This window comes from Biomphalaria glabrata, chromosome 1 (assembly GCF_947242115.1).
Source record: "Biomphalaria glabrata chromosome 1, xgBioGlab47.1, whole genome shotgun sequence".
Taxonomy (NCBI): domain Eukaryota; kingdom Metazoa; phylum Mollusca; class Gastropoda; family Planorbidae; genus Biomphalaria; species Biomphalaria glabrata.
In genome coordinates this window covers 62248085-62274976 of record NC_074711.1, presented here as the reverse complement: position 1 = coordinate 62274976, position 26892 = coordinate 62248085, and the positions used below count along the sequence as shown (strand labels likewise).

At 32.7% G+C, this 26892-nt stretch overlaps 1 protein-coding gene across 8 annotated transcripts in view; it reads right to left on the bottom strand.

Annotated features, from left to right (window-relative positions):
• LOC106075822 (polycystic kidney disease protein 1-like 1) overlaps positions 1 to 26892 on the bottom strand; it is a 183267-nt gene that overhangs the window by 143959 nt on the left and 12416 nt on the right. For all 8 annotated transcript variants that reach the window (XM_056006474.1, XM_056006510.1, XM_056006470.1 and 5 more), the window contains 4 exons: positions 26539 to 26662; positions 24672 to 24764; positions 23531 to 23706; positions 16636 to 16785 (listed from right to left, as the gene is read on the bottom strand). In XM_056006474.1, coding sequence (XP_055862449.1) covers positions 16636 to 16785; positions 23531 to 23706; positions 24672 to 24764; positions 26539 to 26662 — 543 coding nt within the window. The remainder of the gene's footprint in view (positions 1 to 16635; positions 16786 to 23530; positions 23707 to 24671; positions 24765 to 26538; positions 26663 to 26892) is intronic.

Sequence of the window (26892 nt, the reverse complement as noted above, 5' to 3'; positions counted from 1 at the left end):
GTTGGTATGGTGTGAGGACATTATGTTTGTCTAAGTGGTTTATGATGTTGCTACATATTATGTGTTCTAGGATTTTACATGTGATGCTGGTAAGTGATACTGGTCTGTAGTTTCCTTGGTCAGATTTTTCTCCTTTTTTAAATAGGGGGGGGGGGGTGACATTAGCTTCTTTCCAGTCCTTTGGTACTCTGCCCTGGTTAAGTGAAGCCTGAAAGAGTATTTTGAACACTGGGGCTAGCTCATTGCTTAGTTCTTTGAGTAATCTAGCTGGAATACCATCAGGTCCAGACGCTTTATTTGGTTTGGTGTTGGCTAATAGTTTTTGAATTCCATTTTCTTGTACTACTATATCTTCTATGTTGTCTACTTGGTTCAAATTCAGTAATATGTCTTTGTCTCCTGGGGCTGAAAATGCTGATGCAAAGTATTTGTTTAGGATGTTTGCTTTAGTTTCATTATCATTATGTATTATGTTATGTTCATCTTTTAATGGCGCTATGCCTGTTGTTTCCATTTTCTTAGACTTAATGTATGACCATAGGTTTTTGTTGTTATCTTTAGATATTACATTGTTTATGTATTCACTCTGCAGCTGTCTGCTTACTTTTTGGGTTAAGTGTTTAATTTTTATATACTTTTTGTAAACTCTTTCTGCATTAGTTTCTTTAAATTTTCTATATAGGTTTTCCTTCTGTTTACAAAGCTTCTTTAGTCTATTATTAAACCAGCATTTATTTATTTTGTTTGATGTGTATTTAGTTGGTATATGATTTTCTATAATGCTTTTAAGATGGTTTTTAATGAAATTCCAGAGGTCATTGACTGGTTGGTTTATGTCTTTTTCTAATAAGAATGTTTGTTGAAAGTTTAATGCAGCTTGGTGTAGTTGTGTTAGGTTACATTTATTCCAGAGTAAGATTTTTCTTTTGGGTTTTGTATTGGCTACTGCTTTTATCTGACTGTGTATTTTTATGATCTCATGGTCTGATAGACCAGGGATAATATCATAATCAACTACTAATCCAGGTCTGTTGGTTAAGAAGAGATCTAATGTGTTGTTTAATCTAGTTGGCTTTTTAATGATTTGATCTAAACTTAGGTTGTGTAAAGTTTCTATGAAAAGCTCATTTATGTCCTTAAGGTTTTGCTGTTTATCTATGGTTATTGTTTTCCAATTTATATCAGGTAGGTTGAAATCACCCATAATCCAAAAAACTGCATTTTTATTTGTCTCTTTAAGTGTAGTAATCTGATTACATAGTTCCTGCATGTATTCTAAACTAGAATTTGGTGGTCTGTTATCTGATCAATATCGGATAAGAATTAGTTTCCGTTTTCCAGTCTAGGTATAATATATATATATATATATATACTAACTAATATACAGGTCTGTGTTTCCAACTTGACCCGATAATGGGTTGGGGAGAAAAAAACGTGTACCGCTGAGATAGCATGTAGACAAGATCAACAATAAAAAAAAAGCTAAGTGGACATCGTGAAAAGTGCCTGTCTCCTTGATATGAACAGTTTCAGACCCGGGAAAGTGGAGAACTCTTTGTACGAATCGTTACAGCAACTCAAGAAGCAAGTGATGAAGGTGGAAACAATACTAAGATAGGTGATTAGAAAGCTGTTAGTTTTGTTTTAAAATAATTACTTGCTATTTGATAACAATTCGGTAATAAAGCAGAAAATTAATATGAGTTTCTTGTTGCACACACATTTAAAAAGTTTCCCTTTCAGAACTTGCGATCTATGGGGCAGATGATGTAAAGGTCATCTGTTTCTGTGGCCCACCGTTAACGAGGGTGTCATGTGGCCAGCACAACGACAAACCGCATTACTTTTCCCCGACTAATGACAGGTACCCATTAGATCTGGGTGGACCCAAAGAGCCCGAAATTAAAATTCCCAGTCCTTACAGGATTCGAACCAGGGACCCCCGGTTCAGAAGCCAAACGTTTTACCGCTCAGCCAAAGCACCTCTGCACACACATTTACAATGACATAAATGAATAAGATTAGGGTGGTTAAAGTCCGATTGAAACTATTTCCAGTTCAAACAATTATTTAAAAAAATGGAGTAGTCTTCTGCTAGTCTACTTAAAAGTGTCTTAGTATGTCTGTTTGATTAGTACACGTTATATTTGACATACTGTCAAGTACTGTAAGAACTTGATTAGTCTGAAAGAATATAACAAAATATTTGAAAAGGAGGTGGGAGGCGGTGTGAATGCTAGATGGCTGAAATGTGTAGGGGAGGAGGAGGCATGTGTAGAGTGAGCTTTGACTTCCTGCCCTTTTCGGCTGCTACCTTTAAATCAATCCAGGCTCTCTAAATATCAAAAGCAAGATGGTAACCACATGCTTCAAAAAGAGCAATGCCAAGTCGAGCCTGGCAGAAACAGAACAAAATAATGCTGTTGTGTCGGAATGCGAGATATAGTAGTGAAAGAAGAGAACAATAGACTTAGATTCGATAGCTTTTGAAGTCAGACGTAATCTAAACAGGAAAAAAAAAAAGAAAGATTTCTATGATGACTTTCTTGAAGGAAAACAATATCAGTGGAAAAGGTGTGGAAAAAAATGGTACTTTCAATAAATTCAATATCGTTTTACAATTTCTAAGAAAAAATGAAAGCTTAGATGCGATGGATTGTATGTATAATATATATGCAATTCGAATTAAGTACTAAATGATAAATAAGGACATTTGCTAGAATAAAGCTCTTAGCTGAAATCGATTATGAGCAGGTCAATTGATTGGGTGATGAATGTTACATTAAAAAAAAAACATTTTTATCCCGCCCCATTTCCCCTCCCCGAGAAAGAATCCTGGTTAAACGAAGGTAAAGATATATATTACACTTTACATGAAAATAAAAAAATTTCCAATGATAGGCCTTTAGATCTAGACTTAGAAGACGATGCGCAAAATTTTCCTGAACACTAATTTGCTTCACTCTTGAATCAAAAATACCTTACATTCGGAAATTCCCGAACGCGATACTGCTTTTAAAACCGATGTTGGATCTAGACCTAGTTCTCAAGCCAAATTTAAATGTATTTCTTTTTTTTTTTACTTCAAAAATTATAACGGTCAAACTAGAGCTTTCCCCGAGTGTCCAGTAATTCTTATCTCAACGATATACCGGTACATCAACTGTTAAATGTCTAGGATAATCATTTGAACCGTTCCACCCTCCAGATTCCATGAGTTCTGTAAAAAAAAATATAAAAAAAAGTGAATTTAAGTTTCCCTTTCAGACCTGGCGATTTATGGTGCACATGAATTTTTTGTGTGTGTCTTTGAGCCCACGGTTAACGAGGGTGTCATGTGGTCTGCACAGCGACAAACCGCCTGAGTGGACTCAGAGGCACCAGAATTTGAGCCCGGGACCCTCCGTTCGGAAGCCAAGCTATTTACCCCTCAGCCACCGCGCCTCCTCATTATTGACACTTAGGCTATAAAACATTTTTTAGAAGATTTAATAGAAAGTGTATTTTAATCCATGACTGATCTCGCTATTTGTGGTAACGCTATAGTTCGGATTACTTTATTATTGTGCAGTCATGACCTGTTGATTTGCAATTACACCTCGCTACTTTAAGGTTTTCTATTCAGCTTGATAATTAATATAATATTTGTACAAAGGCTCTATTTAAGTTCATGTAAGCTAGGTAAAGACGGATCTCGAAAACAGCTCTAAAGACTTTCCTAGAAATTTGACAGTTGATGTATATCGTTGGGAAAAGAATTACTAGATACTTGGCCACACTATGAAAACTCTAGTTTGACTGTTATAATTGTTGAAACAATAAAAAGAAATAAATTTAAATCTGCTAAGAGAACAAGAAAACATCTTGAATGAACGTACTATATGTCTTTGGGTATCTCTGCATTCATTCAAGAGTTTAATCAATTAATGTTTTGCGTTAACATTTTGCGCCACTTCTTCTAATTCTAGATCTAAATGCCTATCAATGGAATATTATACACATAGACTTATATATATATATACTACTCTAGACTGGACATGGAGACTTTTTAACACTACAAAAAAATGTGAAAATGTTTTAGAAAGTTGGATTAAGGCGTTGTTTTGTAAAGTAGTTAAAAGAAATGAAAATGTCTTGTTTATCAACCCTAACCTAGGTAACATATAATTTAATTTTTAGATCTAGATCAAGTAATTGAACATCAAAAATAAGAGTACTCTCGTCTCATAATTATTATTTTGCAATTTTTAGATACATAATCAAGAAAAATCTAGGTAATCAATCTATTTAAATGTACATGAGATGATTTAAATCAACATGAATTATTTCGATCTAGGCTTTTTAAAACATTATCTCAATGGAAACAAACCAGTGACTTGGCAGAATTTAAGTCATTGGTTAATATGCATGACTGAATGCATGACGCGTAGGACGTAATCATCTTCATTTTTGAAGTAACGTCTGTATTATATAAGATAATAGGATAAGGAAATGGCTTTGTTTCATATATTTGTGTGAATATCGAGAAATTATTTTGCATTATTTCTAAACTTTGAAAACTAAAGATCATTACTTTTCTGTGAAAAAAGAGTTTACGTACATAAATATATATATATATATATATATATATATATATATATATATTATGTCTGTGAATAGATAAATCGTGGATAAGAATTTATTTCCGGTTTCCAGTCATATAAGTCTATGATTATACATTTTTTTGGCGTTTCTTTCTCTCACCCTCCCCCCCCCCCGACCCCGTTCCCTTCCTTGTGTTTTTCCTTCGTAATTTATTTTTTAGAAAATTAATTTTCGTAACTTTTTTTTAATTGGAAAGAATGCGACTGACACATATATAATTTTTACTTGAATATTGTCCAATCACAGACAAGATTCAAGAAGCAGATCTACTATCTTTACTTTTACATAGTCTAAATTTAGACTACGTGGAATTTTGTGAAAAAAAAAGTTGTTTTTTTTTTTTTAAGATCTAATCTAAATGTAGGGCATTTGTAGGCAATATAAAAATCAAACTCCACTTGAATCCCTAATTTATAGGATCATCATTCTACTTTGAGTGAGGGCTTGAGAGGCTTAAATCCTCTCTTGAGAAAGCCCTGGACAGAAACTGTGTGCAATGCTCTATAACTCTATGTGACAATTCAGGTTAACATTTAAATTATTAAGGTGTAGTATTTATATGTTTAAGCTGTAAAAATAATGGCTCGTTGCATGTTGTTGACTACATTCATGTAAAACAATGTGAACATTTTTTCACCCGGGTTCATACCCCAGTTTACAATGTGCTCATTTCTTTGTTCCCATTAGAAATGCAAAATAGAAAGGCGCGGGTCGGTTGGAATCAGTAGCAGACAAGATAAGAATAAACCGACTCTGACACATATCTCAATTTCTTCAATTTCTTTCTTACCTTCACTCAACCTGCCCCTCCCCACCATCTCTTTCAACTGGTCTACTCCCTCTGCGACTTGGACCCCACCCTTGATGTTTCTCAACTTTTCCCCAAAATCTAAGAAAACTAGCGTTCTAACATGGTCAAGGTATACATGGCAACGTTTGCTTTCTCCTTCTGATTCCTATCTCTGAGTCTGTCTCTACTTACTCTCGCGTTACATTGATTTACACATGTCATAAACGATTGCTAGAGGGGGGAGAACACGTTTTAACCACAGACATATACAATGGCGCACCCAGAACCTTTTTTTTTAAATAGGGGAGGGGAGTGAAAGAAGACTTTATTGATAATTGATTTCCTCATAAATGAATTGACTTATGAAATTAGTCTTTTTAGCGGTCCTTGAAATGGGAATAGACATTATTAGTTTTGTGTGGGTCTGTCTGTACGTCCGTCCCGTTTAGATCTCGTAATCTAGAAAAGATACTGAAAATCCGACATCATGATATTTTAGACCATTCAAAGTTCTGATGCAACGGCTACTTTTTTCTTTTCTGAAAGCGAAAAATTTAATTTTTAAAATCAACTATGCAAGCAGGGTTTTTTTTTTCATAAAAATATACCATTTTTACAACTATTCACTATCTATTCAGTATTAATAGTAACAAACGCGGAAGGCTATTTAGTAATGGAGATGACAATTTACCATATTTTAAACACATTTATGCCAACGGTTTTAGATTTTGGTTTTAGATGTCTCTAAAAAAGACTGCTACATCTAAAGAAGAACAATGACTCATTTGACGACCTCTGAAGAACTACCTTCCCTTATAAAAATCCGTGCCTTTACTAAATTTGAATCCGAGACAATGCGATAGATAAACGGGCGCTGAATCACTTAGTCATTGTTCTTGTTTAGCTGTAGCAGTTTTTTAGAGACATCTAAAAAGCAATGACTAAGGGAAGGTAGTTCTTCAGAGATTGCCAAATGAGTCGCCTATATAGCTGTAACTGATTAAAGAAAACGTTTGCTGGGACTTTAACACCATTGTAAGCGTACAACATAAAAAGGGTAGAACCCTATACATATATTCAGATGCTCCTAATATTTATAAAGCTCCAAGGTGAACAAGATTTGAACGATGATCTAGACCTATTCCACTTATGTACAACTAGGTTTCCTAGTCATGAAACAAATGACAGTTCCACAGTGTGAAAGGTTCACGTTATTGTTTACCTACACATGGTATTTGTAAGAAAGTGGCATTATAGTCTTACTATAGGCCGACATGTGAATATGATGCAAACATTTGAACACCATAGGATATGATGTACTGATTTTATTATTCACTCAAAATTGTTTCTAATTTATTTATTTCTTAAATAATACTGCCTACAGTCTAGATCTTACTGACAAAATTTTTTAAAGTTTGAAATAGGTAAATTCTTAGTATGGCACACAAAAAAAAAAGAAACCTTCTATTGTTATATAAGGTGGTATCGTACTTAAAATGTATATCTACGACTGAGAGGAGTCACTAAAACCTCCATCTTATTTCTTTTTGGTGGTCTGCCTAGGGCTGATTCCCAGTTGGCCATATGGTACCACCGGACCTATCTGCCCACCCACTCGACATCTCTCCTCCAACAATCGCATTATCTGTGTATCTCTGTGTATACATTGCTCTCTCACACAATCTCTCTCTCTCTCTCTCTCTTATATACACACGCATACAAACACACCTATTTGTCCAATCTGCAGTGATTTTAAACAGTCATGCCCATATTACAAGTCCGTTCCGCTTCTTTCCCCCAAAACGAGTCAATAGAATCATTTCTCATCCTTCATTTATCTCACTGGATACAAGTGTAGCATACAATATTCATCATTCCAAGTAGCTCTTTGATCAAGCGAAGGGATAGAAAACACAAGACGAAGAGGTCTGTTGGAAGATAATGGTGGCTGACTTACAACGTGCCGATGCCTTATTCATGTGGACAGATGGAACTGTTAAATTCACCCCACCCAACACACTCTTCTGCAGTCCCGTATTTGATCGAGTTATCTTTGTAAAATAGCCAAATGGACTTCAAAAGTCATCACTGAACAGATGATTGATGATTAATTGACAGACAGACGAACAAACACAGAAAAAAAAGAGAGAGAGATTTAACCTAATAACGGGTACAAGTAACTGTAAGGGATTGGACAACCAGAAATTGGTTTTGCACCGCTACATATTATAGAAGGGGCTAGTTACGACACTAAGATACAAAAGCGTGCTGTTGTTGTTGGTTTTTTCGGGGGGGGGGGGGGGCGGGGGTGAGGACTAGGTTGTAACTAGATATCCTTCGAACTTGGTTCTAAATGTTTAAAAAAATGTCTTGGGGTAAGTAACAATGAAATACATTAATTTTTTTTTTTTGCAATTCCGCCAACCATTAAACTAAGCTGTACTTTCAGCAAATGGACATGGGTAGGCTTAGTCTTTTAGTGCCATAGTGTTGACGAAAAATCTGAGAACGAAGTTATCAAGCTTTAAAGAGTGGAAAACATGAAAGAAGAATTGGATCTAGCTTAAAAAAAGATAGGCCTGACAGACAATTCATACATATGATTAACGTAAGAAGGAAAGAATGTGTAAAGACAGATTGCTCGATATCACAGTCATTGAGTGAAGCAGAATTGAACATATCGTAGTCACACTGAAGACGTGTCATTGAATAAAGGGAATTTTCTTGAGATGGTGAAAATAAATCCTACCCAGGCAGTACCCAGTTCTAAGCGAACACCTTGAGACTGTAAGGCAGCAGTGCATAAAAAGCATCGTTTCGTAGCTTGCACCAGAAAATGATGGTGTACATCGGCAACCACGTAAAAAGGTTGCAGAGTACTATTGGTGTCTTGTATAAATTGCACTTGATACAGCATATGGTGATCAGATGTTTCAATGGATTAGATATGTGAAGTTAGCATTGATGTCTGTTTGTTTTTTTAATGAATTTTCTCTTTAAGGAATATAGGCCTACTTAAGTTCTGATACCTTCAAAGTCTGCAATGGGACATGTTCACTTGTAGATGTTTCCAGTTCAGAAAAATAATACAGCTACGGTGGCTTAAATCCACGAAGCACTTATACAAATAACCAACAGAAAAGATATTTTTGCAATTCCTCTTATCAGCTTGCAAACTCTTCATGGAAACTGGAACTTGGGTGGACACATCTCGAAAACAGCTCAAACGATTTTCCAAGAAATTGGATAGTTTGGGTATATATTTGGGGGAGGGAGGAGTTAATTAGCCACACAGGGAAAAATCTGTTTTGACGGTCATGATTTTTCAGTATATATATATTTTTTTAATTTAATTTGGTTTGGAGGTCTAGACAATCTATATCTATCATTCTACAGGCCTATCCTCAAACTAGAACCTTCTATACCATTTATCTCTAAGATCCAGTATTCTGGTCTAGTTTACTGTCTTTTATGTTTTTTAAGCCTGGATTTACATCACCTAACTAGAATCTTTTACACCATCTCTAGTTCCAGTATTCTTGTCTAGACTATTGTCTTTTAATGTTAACATGTCGGGATCTGTATCACTAAACTAGAATTTAATATACTCTAGAGTAGATTTATATAATGCGCCTAATCAGGACTTTTTTCTTTGGCATTAGTGCGGGTAAAAAAATGCTCCATGTTTTAATGTATAATTCATTAGTTATTAAGAGCAAAGGAACTGCTTTTACACAGTCATCGGCTTTATAAAGGACGAATCCTTTGGGGTTTTTTTTCTTACAAGTAAGACCATTCACTACATTTTCTTCAGAAAATGCTTTTTGCGTAAATTGCCTTTGTAATATTTTCTTTCATATGTTTTTACTCAATATTTCATTAAACTTAGTGGAGTTTCATTAGAATGTCGCTGAACAAAGCGCTGTTCTGCTTGTCATTCTGTTATTTGATCCACGAAAGAACGATTTGATTCATATGTGAAAGTTATTGAAGCTCTATTTTGATCGCTTTAAAAATGTAGATTCCAAAGACGAAGGACAAGGACTCAGCCTTTTTGTTGGGCGATTTTAAGAGATAACTTATTAAAGACACACATAAGGACTAAAGATTTCACTATTGACAGCTATAGGCGCTTGAAAATTCTTTCTACCAAAAACATCACAGGTTTGCTCGAAATGCTATTGAGAAAATGCTTCTCAAATGAAAAAAACAACAGTAATTTAAAACCAAAAAAAAAGTTTTATTTATATTAAAATTTTTTTAATAATTCTACATTTTAATAACTTGGTTTTTAAAAAGTCACAAGACAAGTTATTTTTTTTTTAGTAATTGACGCATATTTTTTCAGGGTATATAAGAATCAAGTAGTTTCTAATTCAACAAAAAGAAGAAAAAAAAAATGTGTTGGAAAGGTTTTTTTTTTTTAGAAATGATACTTAGGGGAGGAGAAAGGAATTACATTATGGTTAATAGCATCGAGATTCTCTGACTGTGGGGCACCTATTGATAAACAGTAACATTTGAAATGAAGGAAGATTCATGTTAGAAGTAATTACATTGATCCACTCATGCAACAGAGTACATATTCGACTCAATAGAACGAGTTCAAATATGCAACATATTTACATATAACATTGAATACGACTATAGCATTTTTACATAATCACTAGGATTTTTTTTCCATGATATTTTTACATGACATGTCTTTTGGTTGGGTGGGTAGGTGTGTAGTGTGGTGTTGTTTTTTTTTAAAGAAGCTCTAGGTATAAATATTAAAAGCTTTTTTCTGTCCGTTGAGTATTTCCGGAAACATTAGGGAAATTTTGAGACAAAGCCTTGGGGCAGAGTTGTTGGGATTTTTTCTAAGAACTAAAGTAGCTAAAAAGATCTCATTAAAAACATGTCTATTTGAATTATGATAGTGAAGAACTAATTACTTTGATTGGACTAAGCCATGTTCAAAAATATGCACTTGATTGCTATACGAAATCTAGCAAAAGTACGTTTAACACTTAATCTGCATATTGCGTTTATCTTTTTTTTTTAAATTCTTATTTGTATGGAGCCAAGGAAGGGATGAGAGGACTTGAGATGTGGTTGAAATCAAAAACTAGTTTAGTTTATTTACATTTATGGTCTTTAAAACAAAATCTACAAAAGGAGAAAAAAAAAGTGTCAGTTCATTTCATCTTGTAACTCCAGTCATATGTTGGAAAGAAAAAAAAAAGCTTATGATGGCAACACCACATGCTGCTAATAGAGTAAGTAAGTCTGGAAGTAAGCCTACAACTCTTTCCAACATGTATGACTAACTCAATGGACCTGACTCAGAAAATAAGCAACGTTTCATTTATTGTGGTGCTCTCCTTTTATTGTTTCTGCAAGAAATAGTATGATCTGAATAAATGAAACAATACTTTTTTATCTTTGGGTAATAGGGGTAACCTTCTAAGTCATGTACTTGTTTTATAGCTTTCAATATGACTTGTCACTGTTCACCAGCACACTTTTCAGTACACAAGTATAGGTGAGATTGACTGTAGCAGCCCTGAAAAGTCTCTTGGCTGGGGCCTGCCAAAGGGTCAAGAGTACTTCATGGCCCCTCACTCTCCCCTCCTTTTCTTCTTCTCTGTACGAATGCGCGCCCTATACGTTTTTTTTCCCGCTCTCCCCCCCCCCCCCTTCCCGTTCTTTCCACTTGTGTCGAGCAAGTGGTTGCCAGGCGCATCTTGTTTATCTACCTTCTTCAGCGCTGGCTATTTCACTCGGGGCACTGCCACTACTTCCGGTACATCCTATTACATAGACGTATTACAAGTTTCAAAGACGAATCAGATGGTAACTTTTTCTAGCAAAACATTTCTACACTACGATGACAAGAGTAAGCTTGAGTTTGTCAAAAACTAAAGATTAGGTTTCCTGTGTCAGCATTTCATTAGAAGCCAAAACGTGCTCACACTCCATGCACGCGATGTGTTCGGCTAAAGTCTAAAACTAAAAATGCATTTATAGAGATTTGCTGAAGATGTTCAAATTCATAAACCGAAAATATGTCACAAAGAAAACAAGTTTGATTTACCGAAAAAAAAGGGGGGGGGGGTACCAAAAAAAAAAAAGAGCAGGAAGTAAATGGAGTAACAATATATAGATCTATGTATATATAGATGATTAATAGATCTATGTATATATAGATGATTAATAGATCTATGTATGTATAGATGATTAATAGATCTATGTATATATAGATGATTAATAGATCTAAGTATATATAGATGATTAATAGATCTTTGTATATATAGATGATTAATAGATCTATGTATATATAGATGATTAATAGATCTATGTATATATAGATGATTAATAGATCTATGTATATATAGATGATTAATAGATCTATGTATATATAGATCTATGTATCTGACGTGAGGGGAAGTGTGAATGATCCAGTTTGACCACCAAAACATCAATGGTGGTTTCAGTGAAAACACGGATCCATCTGTTGTCTTTATAGTTAGTAACTTTTTCTCTCCTCACCGAATTTAATGCTATGGAAATAGATACAATTAACACTAATAATAAATGTCGGTCTATTAATTATAAAATGCTGTAGGGCTTATCTTTTTGGTGCTTAAGGCAAGTTTGTGTCTTTGAGATAGTATTTCAGTATTTGTTCTTTAGTACACTTTACTCATATATTTAATAACGATTAGATTTATATAGAATTTCTTAATTACGGGAATTTAATTTTTTCCCATCTTTTAACGGAAGCGTAACAAAAAACTTTTAAAAGTGTCATGGACATGTGGAAGACATTTCTTCAAAGGCTGCAATTAAATCAAAACGGAAAGGTATTCTACCTTACGCTATGCATTGAAGTCATCAGTTCATCATTATGCTGAATCGTAGTATCAATACTGTAGGACTTTGTCCATCTAGACACATGATTTAAAAGCCTACGGGATATTCATGTACAACGTCTGAGGATGTAAGGTTTTAATAAAAGGACATACTGAACTATTTACACAGATGAGACCACTCAAAACTTTGGGGTCTGGCTTATTAGCTATACCGATTTTAAAAAATTCTACTGCCTCCAAGGAAACTTCAGAGCAACCAATCCTTCAAGTAGCCTGTCCACATCATGTTCTAATATATACATTCAAATTAATTAAGAAAATGGAATTCAGATTTCCTATGCATTCAATATTTTTAGTTTGCTATCAGCCCCAGCTGCACCAATGTTTCTGTCTTAAAGGCTGCATATCTATGTTGTGTTTTTTTATTTGTTTGTTTTACATGTTAGAGATGTTTCTTCAGATTTGAAGATAATTTCATCCTAGCCCAAACCTCCCGCAGGACTACACCCAAATGTCAACATTGTCTTTTACATATTGATACCACATATCTATGTGAACCTAATACATTGTAGCTTAAGTGTTATTGAAATCTTTATTGGCTTAGACATGACACATTTGTATTCAATATCTAAAATATATCTCCAGAAAACTTAGTGGCTAGCATTTGTTTAGGCCAATGTGCACCAGTCTCTGGAATCCAATATGTTGCAAGTAAAATCAAAGCCAACATCAATATTTGGTTTAACTATGCATCTATGTTTGTATTTTTTTAGATAGTTTTGGTGAGATTTTTTTCCTCTTACATCTTGCTTGATTTTTTATAGTTTATTTTAAAGCTTTAAAAAAAAAAAAAAAAAAAAAAAAAAAGAATTTTTTTGATTAAAACAAACTTTGAACTTTTTAAAAATCTGGAAGGAATGGCTTCAAACAAGAACAAACAAAAATAAATAATACAAATTGGAAGACAAACTATTGAAGAAAATAAAATTTTAGTTCACATGTGACTCCAATGTGTTCTATCATTTAGAATCTATCAAGATTTTTGTTCATAATTAAAAATGTAGTTACTACTATTGAAGAAAGCATAGAAAAAAAAACTCGAAGTAATGAAGTAAAGACTATACTCAAGTTAATATCATTCAATAAGCCTGTTCATTAAAAGAAACTCCAGAGGATTAAAAAGTTAACTAATTCATAGACATATCATATCAAATTATATTGTTATGATGATGATGATGCATAAGATATTGAAAAATTCCAAAAACATAACTAAAAAGATACTTAGGTAAAAAGCCATTTCATGTGTCAAGATCAATAGTACAATACATATACAAATTCTAAATGCTATCAAGCATAGATAGGCTGTTTAGTTAGCCAGGAAAGTTGATAAATTAATTTCAGTTCAACCTAAAATTAAAACAAGCAACTAAATTAACACAATTGAAGGGTATAAGAACATTTTTTTTAGAAAGCATCTTTAATAAAAATACATGCATAGTGATCTCAAAATAAATAACAAGCAAAATATAGAAATACTTTAAAAAAAAACAAAGATTATATAATTATATCATGCCATATATCTCAATACTGTAAGATTTCCCCTTTTTTTAATATCAAACAAAATTAATTAATTTACAATATTTAATTAATTAATTATTTAATTTTATTTGACCTATGAGAAGTTGTAAATTTTTAGGTTTTAAGATTTAATCATGCATTATCTTTTACAGGAGAATATATATTTTTAAGATTCTAGGCCAGGGTGGGCAAATTACGACACGTGGGCCATATGCGGCCCGCCGGTGTGTTTTATGAGGCCCACCGACACCTACAGAAATCAGGTGCGCCCACAGTATATACCTATATAAATGCAAATATATTAAAAATAATATATATAAAAATTATTGAAACTGTCATTATACAAAGTTTCAAGTAAACGAAGATTATGCTTATTGGCTACACATCAATACACTCAATTCAAGACACAATCTCTGATCAGTATTTATTCAATGATATGAAGAATTGTGTTGAATGTTGGGTTGGCTTGGAACAAGAGGGCAAGTGTAACAACTGATGGAGCTCGATCTTCGAGCAAGTATAGTTGTAAGTTTTTTTTTTGTTGTTCTTTTTAATATCCCAACCATAAACTTTAAACAGGAAAGTTTGCACAAAGCTGCATAAAATTTCTACATAATATTGGTTACAGCAGCATAATAATGAAACTTAATAGAGCCAAGGGTATTAACCAAAGGTAGTTCCGATTATGAACAAACTAATCCAATATATCAGCTATCTTAGAATGGGCAAGGTAAACAAGAACAACATAAAATCTCCAGGAAGAAATTGTTATGTTACTTGAAGGACATTGACTGTGACTTTGTTACCAAAATTTCTAATCAAGAGTGGAAGACAGATTTCGTGTTTCATAATTGCTATGGCAATGAGCCCTTTGCATATGAAATGTAAATGGATGTCAAATCTTTTCAAACAAGGCTTCCCATTTCTACAAGCAAGCAAAAGAAAACAGGTTTTGTCATTTTCCTTTGCTGAAAGGTGAAACTATTTCTAGTGAAATGATTAAAAGTACAACACTTATTTAGATTCCTTAATTTTGCAATTTATAAAAGCAAATTTTAAGACGTCAAGAACCAGTTTTCAATACCATCAACTCACCATTTGATGCAGAAGCTGAGAACATAACTGCAAGCAAAGAGAAGCTCCAGTCAGTACTTCCACAAGAGTCTTATGGGTGCCAGAAGCTGTATTTCCACACTTTAAAATATTTGCTGTTGTTCACACAATTTGGGTACACATTCATCTGTTCTTCTTCTTCTTCTTCGATCTCATTTTACATGTTGGAGGGTTCAGATCAGTAATATCTATATAACTATATCTAATCTACCTATATCTGAGATGAACCACGCAATGGTTTCCAGATCACGCAGTTCTCCTAATAGTTTTGGTTCTATAGGAGAGCTTTGGGGCCAGAGTCCTGTTCGGGTCTCTGATTTAGTAAGCACCATTGAAGGACATGGTCAGCATTCTCTGGTGATGTTCCACAAGGGCAAGTTTCGTTCGTCCAGACATTTAACTTCCGGAACATATATTGTCTCATCCAGTAAACAAGCATTTTTTAAAAAGGGGGGGGGGGGGGGGGTTAAAGGGGTAACTAAACAAGTATAATTACTGGTCGATTTTGACTGACTGTAATTTGACAGCAGTCACAAGGTTAATAACAAATAAGCTAGTGCCACAGTTCCGGAACATTATGCACAAGTGTAAAAGGTAAAATACTGTACATTAAGCACAACTGTAACATTAAGTACAACTGTATATTTGTGGGGTTATTGTAATATAAAAAAACAACAGCAATTTAAAAAAAAAATTCTTAATTTGATTTATAAAATTGCTAACTCTTGTAATTCCTAAACGTGGAGTGTGGAAGAAAAGAAATGTGAATATAATACAGTGTAATTATGAATTTAAAGCCATTCTACACAGTTAGCTAGAGTATCTTTCTAAGTTGCAGCCCGCCATTCCCAAATTTAAAAAAATGCGGACCTCGATACAAAAAGGTTGCCCACCCCTGTTCTTGGCTATAGATGATTATAGTTAATTGTTGAAATAACGTTCCGGCATTTAAATGTAAAAAGTTTGTTTATATTGGGGGGCGAGGTTTCGAATTGCAAATTTAGCTACAAAATCTACAAGTCCTGAACATTTAATGAAATGTAAATTTAGGAGCAAGTGATAAATAGATTTCTAGGCACTGTCTTCAAGCCAGTGTTATGTTTTACAAATGAAGATTATTATATTACATCCTAGCCCAAACCTCCTACAGGATGTAGGGGGGCAGGGTTCAAATCATAATTATTGTGATGACAGTCTTAAGCACATACCACATGACCAGGCAGCATTCCAGCAATACTTAGGTCATAACGTTTTACAGCAACAGAAATGTTTTAAAAAAACACAATAATAAAAGACAAAGAACACACACTGGTAACAACATTGAGCCCTCACCAAAACCCTATAAGAACTAATGTTAGTTGAAACTATTTTTTTTTTGTGTGATTGGTGCGTGTGAATAAAATACAAGTACACTCTTTTTAGCATCCCATATTGTTTATTACAGTTAACCGATTGCGGCCTTTAAGTGCAAACTGAATTCACTATTTCCAAACATGTATTAACAGTCCCCAGTAGCTTGGGCCATGACTGGGTTGAAGTCTCAGCACAAGTCCTATTGGGTGGAGCAGTGTACATGTTCTACTTTAGGGTAAATAAAACATGTGGTGTGGGAGAGAGGCAAGAGGAGAGAACAACATGGCACACATGACTCACCTATATGGAAATTTCCTGAGCTAGGAAATGCCAAAGTGCAAGCAGCCATTTCATGTGAACCCTTTGGTGTGATCCTCACAGATCCACTTGTAAACCTGGTCAGCCACAATAACTCCAGTGTATTCTCCCATTTAGAATGTAACAAGGGTTCTGTTTTATTTAGAAATAAAGATATTTGATACCATGAAAAAATACTGAAGCCAAGAAATAAAAGATTCTAATTTGAAATAACATTTTCTTAGACAATAGACTTTAAAACTATAAAATTGACACCTTCAATTGAACAATTTAAAAAAAAAAAAAAAGCAGTTATAGGTCAAAATGTTTGATTGAATGTCTACAACATTATCCAGTTTGCATGAAATAACATTTTTAAGATAGTTAAAATAGTTATATATATAATATATATATGTATGTGTATATATATATAATATATATATGTATGTGTATATATATATGTATGTGTATATATATATATATATATATATATATATATATATATATATATAGAGAGAGAGAGAGAGAGAGAGAGAGAGAGAGAGACAGACAGACAGACAGAGACAGAGAAAGAGAGATGTTGGACCATATAAACACTTTTAATCAATAGAGGTAGCCTACATAATAAGTCAGATAATTTTTATTAAATTATTGAACAACATTTATCAAATATTAACAAAGTATTACTAAAGGATAGATATCATCTGGTACATAAATCTATTTTTTTTACCAATAATTTCAAACATATCAATTTTATTTTACAGGGGGAATAACTGGAGGAAAAAGACTCAGCAAGTCAGAATTTCTCTAATGCTCTTTGAAGGAGCAAGGAAAATAATTAAGGCATAATTAATACGATTAAAAACATTTGGATAAATAATTACTTTGTGATACTGATGATCATAATAGCATTTCAATAATGCAAGAAAAGAACAATTTAACAGAATCTTGAAGTAATAATTGATCAGATTATTATAAAACCAGTATGAAATTGGTAGAAAATGCAATTTAAAAATACTTAGAAAGTCATTAATTTTGCAACAAAATTGTTCACATAATATATTTTATGCTGTTTTACAAAACACTACCGATGGTGTATCAGACTCTATCTGATACTAAATTTGTACATGCGATTTCAACCAAATCAAATACACAAATATTCATTGTCCCAACAAAAGAAAGAATCAATCAAAAAATCAACCACTTAATTAATTAATTTGTGGTAATTAATTGTACTTGGTATGGAAAAGGTGAAATAAATCTTACAGTATTCAGATAAATGGCTGCATATGTGCAGTTCTTTTCCATATAAAAACTTTGTTGTTTTTTTGTAAAGTATTTTGCTTATTCTTCTCCTTGCTGGAAACGTTGCTGTAACAAAATTTGATATCTGAGTCAAACTTTTCCCTGAAAACTTTTGATGATGATATATTTGGTCCAAATGGAAGATACGGAGCTTGTTTATTGAAAGGTTTATATTAACATTCAGTTCTTTAATAAATGTTCAGGTATTACTTAACGTCTAAGGTGGGAGAGGGGTATAAAGATTTGTTATGATTTTTTACATGGGAAGGGGGGGGGATTCAGAATAAATTAATAAAAAAATTATTAACAACTTTTTTGGGATCAGTTTGTCATTTAACTCTTATGTTTGCTATATTATCACAGTGACCTAAGCCTACATTTGTTTGTTTATTAACAGCGCTTTATAAATTTAAATTATTATTATTAACAGTTACATTGGTCCCTTGACTTTCACAGGAGGCCTATACCATGGGTTTTAAAACAATATTGATGCAGCCACCCGATGTATATGCACTGTGTACAGTATTAGAGAAAAAACTAAATATGTCCACAAAAAGCTGATAGAAATCAATACATTTCCCATCATTTCTATAGATACCATGATGATAAATGTAATTTAGGAAAAAAATAATTAATAAATAAGTCTTTTGTTACAATTGGTAAGGGGGTAAGGGGGATAAAAACAATCATTTTTGGTGTTATGTAATATCTTAATGTTCCCTAACAAAATATTTAATTAAGTCACACTGAAAAACATCAAGTATAAAAAATTACTATAAAACAAGTTAAACCTTGTATTTCTTTTCTTATAAATTAAAGACTTTCCTTAAAAAAAAAAGAAGAAAATTTAGGTCCTATGTGTATCCATTTATAAATCTAGTATAGCATATTAATTTCAAACATAACCACTACTAAGTTACTGGTCGTCCTGGCTTCTTCAGGCAACTTGTTCTGATAGACTTATTTTATTGTATCATACAAAATAAGAAATGTGCTAATGTCTTTGTCTCATTCTGGCTGAGTATTTTATTTGATTTGATAGTATTTTTGTATTTGTAACTTATGGTTAAATGTTTTATTTATCATTGCTACTTTTTTTTCAGTCTTCTGTTCTAAAGTTTTTCTATGTTTAGTAATTTTATTAATGGTGTTAATCTAGTCAAATGTGAATATTCATTTGTTATAACAGTTTCTTGCGGCCTCCTGTCAATTTACCAGGAGCTCCTGGAAATCTCCTGAAATTGCAAAACATACGAAAAAGTCCTGGAAATATCCGGAAATTATTACAATTTTTTGAAAACGCATACAAATCTCTTGAAATATATAGACGAAAATTGTCATTTTGGGGTGTCATTCAATTTGGAAAACGCCAATCCTACGCGCGATTAAAAAAACGGCATTATGCAATACATGTAATTGTGGAATCTAGTGAAAGAAGCTTCTCGAGCCTCAAACTAATGAAGAATTACTTGAGGTCAACAATTCTCATAGATAGATTGAAACATTTGGTAATTCTTGCTATTGAGCGTGATCTATGTAGGAAATAAAATTTTTAAGATATACTGTATGACGTCACAACACGCAATGCTCATAAAGTATTTCTGTACGTAGTAAAGAATGAATAAAATGCAAAGACGAATTTATTTTCTAATACAAATTCTTAAATTTCACTTATTATCCGTATCCCTACCCAAACTTGGCCCCTCAAAATCTGTTTGGCATAGGGCCCCACAACGGTTGAGTCCAGCCCTACTATTTAGTGACGGGAGAATAGAGAGTAGATTACTTGTTTTCCTCCTCCACCTCTTTTTTTCACCGCTAAAACTACATGGGGTAGAAATAAAAAAGAGCGATCTTTCCATGACTTCTTGGTCACTACGGTTAAGTCTGGCCCTGCTATTTTGTGACGGGTGAATACTATTTGTTCTCCGCCCCCCCCCCTTTTTTTTTGTAGGATAACTCTAGTCCGACTTGCAGAAATAAAAGAGTGATCTTTCCTTTACTTCTTGTCCAAACTCTTGAGCCATGAAGAGAATTATATATATATAGATTATTTTTGTAAAATTTCAATATCTTGTGTTGCTTAATAAAATTTCATTATCTTGTGTTTTTTTTTTTTTTGTTCTATATATTATGGAATCATCTGCTAATAGTCTAACTTTTGTTCCTGAAATATTGCAATTGGTGACACAACAAAATAGCGCTGCCAAAAGAGCGCATTAAAATAAATATTTTTAATTTTAATTTTAGCATTATTTTTCTGTGATTTTGCAGTAAACACTTCAGATTCGTAAAATATGAATATGGAAACAGAATAAGAGAAAATGAATAATTTCAATATATATCTTATTTATTTATTTTAAAAAAAAAATTCACTTTTGCAGATTTACAAAAACAACTTTCACTAAGTCCAATTGCATGCTATGACACATAGAATCTCCATCAGTAGCTTGTTTCCATGCATTGTCAATATAGCATCACACTCTGTGGAGCAAGAGTTGTTCTTAGCTCCAACAGTTTCCTGAAGAGTGAAGAGTAGTGCATACTCGGCTTTCTAATTAGATGGCAGTTGTGCATATAATAGATGTACAACGCAGTGAAGACCTGTATAAAAACTCAGGCACAGCCTGAACCAATGTGAATAAAGAAGGTAGTCTCAACAAAAAGTCCAGCCCAGGAACTTCACTAAGTAAAATCCAATACTTATTATAAATAATTTTGTCTGGAAATTTCTCGCTTTTTTTTCAGGTACACTTAAGTTTACTATTATTAGTGTTGACTTTGAGCCATATATTAATGCAGTTTATTCTCCTGAATCCATAGGAAGTGTACCAGTAATTCATAAATATTTTTTAGCAAGCTATGGAGGTGAAAAGTCTTCAAAAATGGCATTCGTTTGCTCAATAGTGGCGGGAACTAAACTAAATTTAAAAAGTTAAACTAAAACTAAGTTTCAACTAAAATAAAGCAGTTAAACTAAAAGTTTGTAATGAATTTCAAAATATAGTTAAACTAAAGTAAAAAAAAAATTTTACACACTTTTCATAACTTTTTTTTTTTTGGGGGGGGGGGGGGGGGGGTGAGTTGATCTAGACCTAGCTAATCATCTGACTGTATGCCTACGGTTCGATCTTTTAACATTGTAGAAATATTTATCCATAATAAAATCAGTAATAAGAAAGATGTTTCTTACATAATCATTATTGCACACTAAAATTTGAAAAAAAAAAAGATTTCTAAATAAATATGTGTGCTTGTATTTTAGCCTTGAATTAAAACCTTTAGAAAAGAATGATACTTTTATTTTTTAAAATTATATTAACTTATCAAACGGAAAATCTTACTTACTACCGGTTAAGTTTAAAATCTCATTAAATAAAAGAGAAATTTAGAAACATTTGACTAATGTAACTATGTTAGTGTAAAAGTACATGGTTCACTAACCATGCCAATGTGCTTTTTTCTTGCCTGACCACTCACCACACAACTAACATTATAGCATAACTGTTAAACGCACAAGGAAAAAACTTGGGACGGTCTTGTCATTATGGACTGCACACTACAGAACACTGCCTACATGTATACATCTATCTGATCACAGACACACTGTCTATTTACTTTTTGGGCAGGAAGGGTGTGTAACTATTTTATTGTAAAGATAGATGTACATGCTTGACTAACCATGCCAGTGTGTTATTTTCTTGTCTGATCACTTGACATTAAGCAAACACTATTGCATAACGCACGATGAAAAAAACACAGGGTAGTCTTGTATTATCTTCGACTTACACATGCACAGTACACTAGGCCTACATGTCCTACATGTGAACATCTATCTGACCAGGTTGTTAAAATCAGTCGGACAGTCTACTAAGTCTACTTACTTTTTGGTCAGGGAGGGTGTGGGTTAAGATGGTTTTTTTCTAGAATTGGTTATCCTAATGCTTTTAAATCTATATAGGCCTAACTGTAAATTTAGACCTAGATCTCAATAATAAGTCTAAAGACTAGAATCTACAATACGCTTCGACTTCATCTAAGGTTTAGGCCTAAGCTATAAAAAGGGTGTAGGCCTACTTGATTTTCCAGCAGTTAATAAATTATTGTTTACCACAAACGAATTGATTAAAACCACTAAATATTGACCTAACACGCTTATCAGAAATTAAACACCAAATGTGAGAGAAAAAAAATCGGAACAACCCATTCATAATACTGCTTAGAAGCTTTTGGCCAAAATGTTTAACAATACTTTATAATACTGCTACTTTCAAGTGCAGATATTGACTCCCATAACTTTTACCAGCATCTTACTTTAGCCTCTTCAAATGCAGACTGACAAAATAGTTGTTAAGTGCATTATAATTTTTGATAATCAAAGTTGTTGATAACATGTAATCAGAAAACTGGGATATGCCTTACAACCGCTATCACATGTTGAAAGTTTTACAAATTGTAATTAAACTTTATAGTTAGTAACTAAAAAATAATAATTAAACTACAATTTTAACTTAACTTTTTTTTCTAGTTAAACTAATAATTTCTAACTTTTTAGTTAATTTTTGCCCATCACTATTGCTCAATATTATCTAAACCCTATGAAAACTCATCAATTAAACATATTAGTTGAGTTTCACAAGTGTTCTATAGTTATGTTTTAAATAGATGAGTGACATTAGCTTATTTCCAGTCCCTCTAAATATACCTTAAGTGAAGAACGAAAAAGTATTTTGAATATTGGTGCAAACTCATTGTTTAGTTTTTTAAGTAATCTAGCTGGAATGCTGTCCGGTCCAGAAGTTATATTTGGATATATGTTGTCTTTGCTATTGTTTTTTAAGAAATTAATTTACATTTGCATAGTTTACAAAAGGTTGGTACAAGTATAATCCTACTCTCAAAGTTCACAGGTTCCTTTAAGACAAAAGATTGCATGCAGCCTTCAGTTAAAACTGTTGAACCATATAAAATTTTCTTTCTATGCTCCAATGGTTTAGGTAACTATCACTTTTGCAAAATATATGAGGAATGGTATACAAAAGGCAACTATGTTTAGGGTTTGAAGTTAGACAAACGTAAAAATGAGTAAAGATACAAAGTGTAGAAAATATTTCAGTCTTGTTAACTTGCTAGAATAACTAACAAATTTTGAATATTAATACTTTGAATATTAATGTCATTACAAAAGAAATGAGTCTGAATAAAACTTTGTCAACCCTGGGGAAAAATTAGGAGTGATGACCCTTAGGCAGCTTGCCGCAGACAGCACTACACCCTGACAGCCTGCAATGTCGCTGAGACCAAACTGTAATTACACTTGCCATTCCTTTGAACACATCATCTTTCCCTTGTTTGATACCAAGCAAAATAATTAATTAACAATAGTTAATTAACTAATTGTTTCATTATTTTTCATTGATTCTTGTTTAGTCAGGTACAAGAAATAATTGTGCGAACTTTCAACTTGATTCAAGATTGTATGTGGAAGAAATAATGTGCACAAACTTTTTACTAGACAAACAGACAGAGCAACAGCCAGATAGACAGACAGTCAGAGTGAGCTGATATAAGATTTGAAAAATAAGCTACTTACCTTTTGATGTATTGACAAACTTGTTCATTTTGATCATGACCTGAAGAGATACTGGCATATTGGGCTCTACTACTTGTGTCTGTAGTTGAACACTTTCAATAAATGGACCAGATGATGAGTAAATACTGAAAGTATTATTGGTTGTACCACCACATGGGAGCTTTGAATCCTTACAACTGAAAATGTCATACAAGTTACTTATCAAAGCTATGCATTTCATTTAATAAAAACGTTTTGATCTTCTTTTCAAATAAAATTGTACAATTTCATTAAAGATGCTTTCCTTTAAGTTTGTTAATTGCTATTTTCATATGGTTTTTCAAAAAGATAAAATAACTAGACAATGCCTAAGGCCTATGTAATATTTATAGCTGGTGTCCAAAGTCTTTGTTTAAAGAGAGATGTGCCAATGCTACATGCAAGTTTACCTTCATGATATCATTTAGATATTGCATTTTGTTCTCATATGGAATTTCTTTTTTTTTTTACAAATTTTCTATTTTATCTGACTGTTAGTGGTTGTGAAATGCGTAATACTAACTAAAATGAAGTTATGTAACATTGTAACATAGAATGTATATGCAGTGGAGTCCTGATAGTCAAAAATGATTGGGACTGGATCCATGACGGATTAAAAAATATTTCACATTAAGAGAAACTATGACTAAAATAAACATAATTATGAAATACAGCAATTAATTACATAAACTGGTACAGGATATAGTGATCAGCACTGTTTATTTTCATCTATCTGAAAGAAGTGCTTTGACAAGAAAGTGAAATGTTTCTCAAATAAAAGTAAATGTAGTTTTCTATATTACTGTATCAGATTTTACAAATGTAATAAGAACATAAAGCTAGGACAAATTTCTACAAATACTCTTTTTTCCCTAGTGCTATTAGAGCATGGAACGAGTTACCTGAATCAGCCAGGAAAACCAATGACTTGACCGAGTTTAAGTCATTGATTAACCTGCATGACTAAATTGACTTAGTACCACATCAAAGGCTTAACCGTCTACTTTTTAAAGCAACGTCTGTATTTTTTTATTCTGAGTTGCCCCCTTTTGCTTAGGAAATTTTGATGATTTTTCAAACCAGATAAAGGGGCATTTGGGTTAGTTCTATTTTGTTTACATACTTGTTCACACAGAGATGCTCTCCCGTAGATTTATAATCCTCACTTTTATTTAGACAGTAACAGGTGTACACACTCATTGCCACAAACTTGAACCTAGAAACAAATAAAGTAAGCATTACATTGTCATGTAAGATGAATTTTAAAATAAATACTAAAATTTACACAAGTACCTTGTTATTTTTGTTTAATTCAAAAAAAAGTATTTACTTAGAGCCCATAAACAAAGATTAATTATACAGGTGGGCAAGAGACTCATGGGTGTCCTCTACTGAGATATATAGATGCATACAAATGTGATAGTACATATACATTGTGACTTTTCATATTACTATAGCACATACACTATGAGAATGTAGAATTAGACAACATTGAAAACATTAAAAAATCAAAAACATCTGTAAAAAAAAAAAAATTAAGTTATTACTAATTTTGCTTGTTCTTAAAATTGTAAGCCATCATTCTAATTAATGTCTGCCTCTCAACAGTTGGAGTAGAAATAGAGATAAACTTTTTGTTTCCAATTTTGCTTTGTTTTGTTTGATAAGTTTTTGGACGCTCCTTCAGATATGAAGCAGTATTAGGCACCGACCCAAAACTCCAGCAGAGAACATGATTGAGTCCATCCTCTAGACCAGTGCATGCCACAAAACTAGGCAGCCACCCATTTTCTTAGTATGTGTAATGTTTGTATAATGGATGAGTTGAGTTAGATCTTTATTGTTTTTTATTTTCAATATTTCTTTTCAGACATTATCATTTAAATAATATTGTCTTGTAATTGACTTTATTTTATCTAATAAATAAGTTTGATTAATTTCAAATTATAAAGAACAATGCAGACGATTAATCAAACTGAGAGATAAATTAAAGAGTGTTCTAAAAAAATGTGCTCTGTGATCTTTATCAGTAGTTCATTGTTTCTCTTTCAAAACTTAAAGAATCCATTTTCTGTACAAGACCTGAAGATGTTGAACTTACTGAGACGAGACAAACCAAGTTTAATGAATTACTTTAAAAGAACAATAATACAATTGTATCCAAATTAATCCTAATTAAATGGAGAAAATTAATTTTTTCCTACTAATTTATGCATTTTTGTTTTACTATAAGCTTAGCAATTGAATTGAATTGAAGATATTGTTAGTTCTGTATAATGTAAGCTATGCTTTTAAAAGTGCCTTGAAGTATTTTGTTTATGGCATTATTGAAATTATTATTTTAGTGTCAAATGCTCTTGAGAATATAATTTTTATCAAATATCTTAGTAATTCTGCTAAGAATTTGTATAAAAACATTGAGAGAAATCATCTGGAACATTTACAAAGATATTTTTCTTAGATCTAGCCCTTGAAGGATAAGTTGCAAGCTGATATTCCAATTTTTATTTTAAACAGATGCCATTTTAAAAATAAAATAACGTTGACATTAACAAGTTGAGCAAACCCTATGAAAGGGAAGCATAACTTCTTTTTGTTATTACATTTCGTTTGGCCTAAGTCAGCTTTCCTAAAAGTATATTTGGAAAAAATTGGGAATGAAAGATCATTTTGGGGTTGTGATCAAGAAAATGGCTTAGCTTTTCTATGTACACTGTAATTAATAACAGGTAAAAAAAATTTTTCATCTTCCTCATGTAGGAGAGTTAGTGATGAGTCACTCAGTCAGGGCCCTTGTAAATATATTATAGAATATATAAGTCTATTAAACATTATTTGAGACAGCATTTTCCCTTTCACAATATGAATATGAACTTTAGAAACAACCACATTATTTTTTGGGATACTACAAAATTTGTTAGATTTACAACAGTATTTTTCAAATCTTTTTTGTGTTCAAGACATGAAAAATACATCATAGATTTTCTTACCCTTCTTTCCTACACTGGCTGGAACAAAGGTCTAGACTTATTGGAGTACGCCAATGTCTTTCAGCATCTGGATTAGTTTTCACGTGACATCCTTGGTACCAATGAGATGAATGTTGTGATAAACCTGAGAATATATTAGAAACGTCCGTTTAAACAATTTTAAAATGGAATGAGCACAAAAAAATTAATAATACCAATACCCTAGCAATTTTTCAGGCATGCTGAGAGTTTTAAGCGGACGAAATGCTCCCGTCGCCTCAGCGTGGCATCTCCATGGAAATGTCTGCCCAGGGAAGGGTAAAGGCTAAGAACGATAGCAAACAGGGCCTCCAGTGGGCAATAGTTATGCTCTGG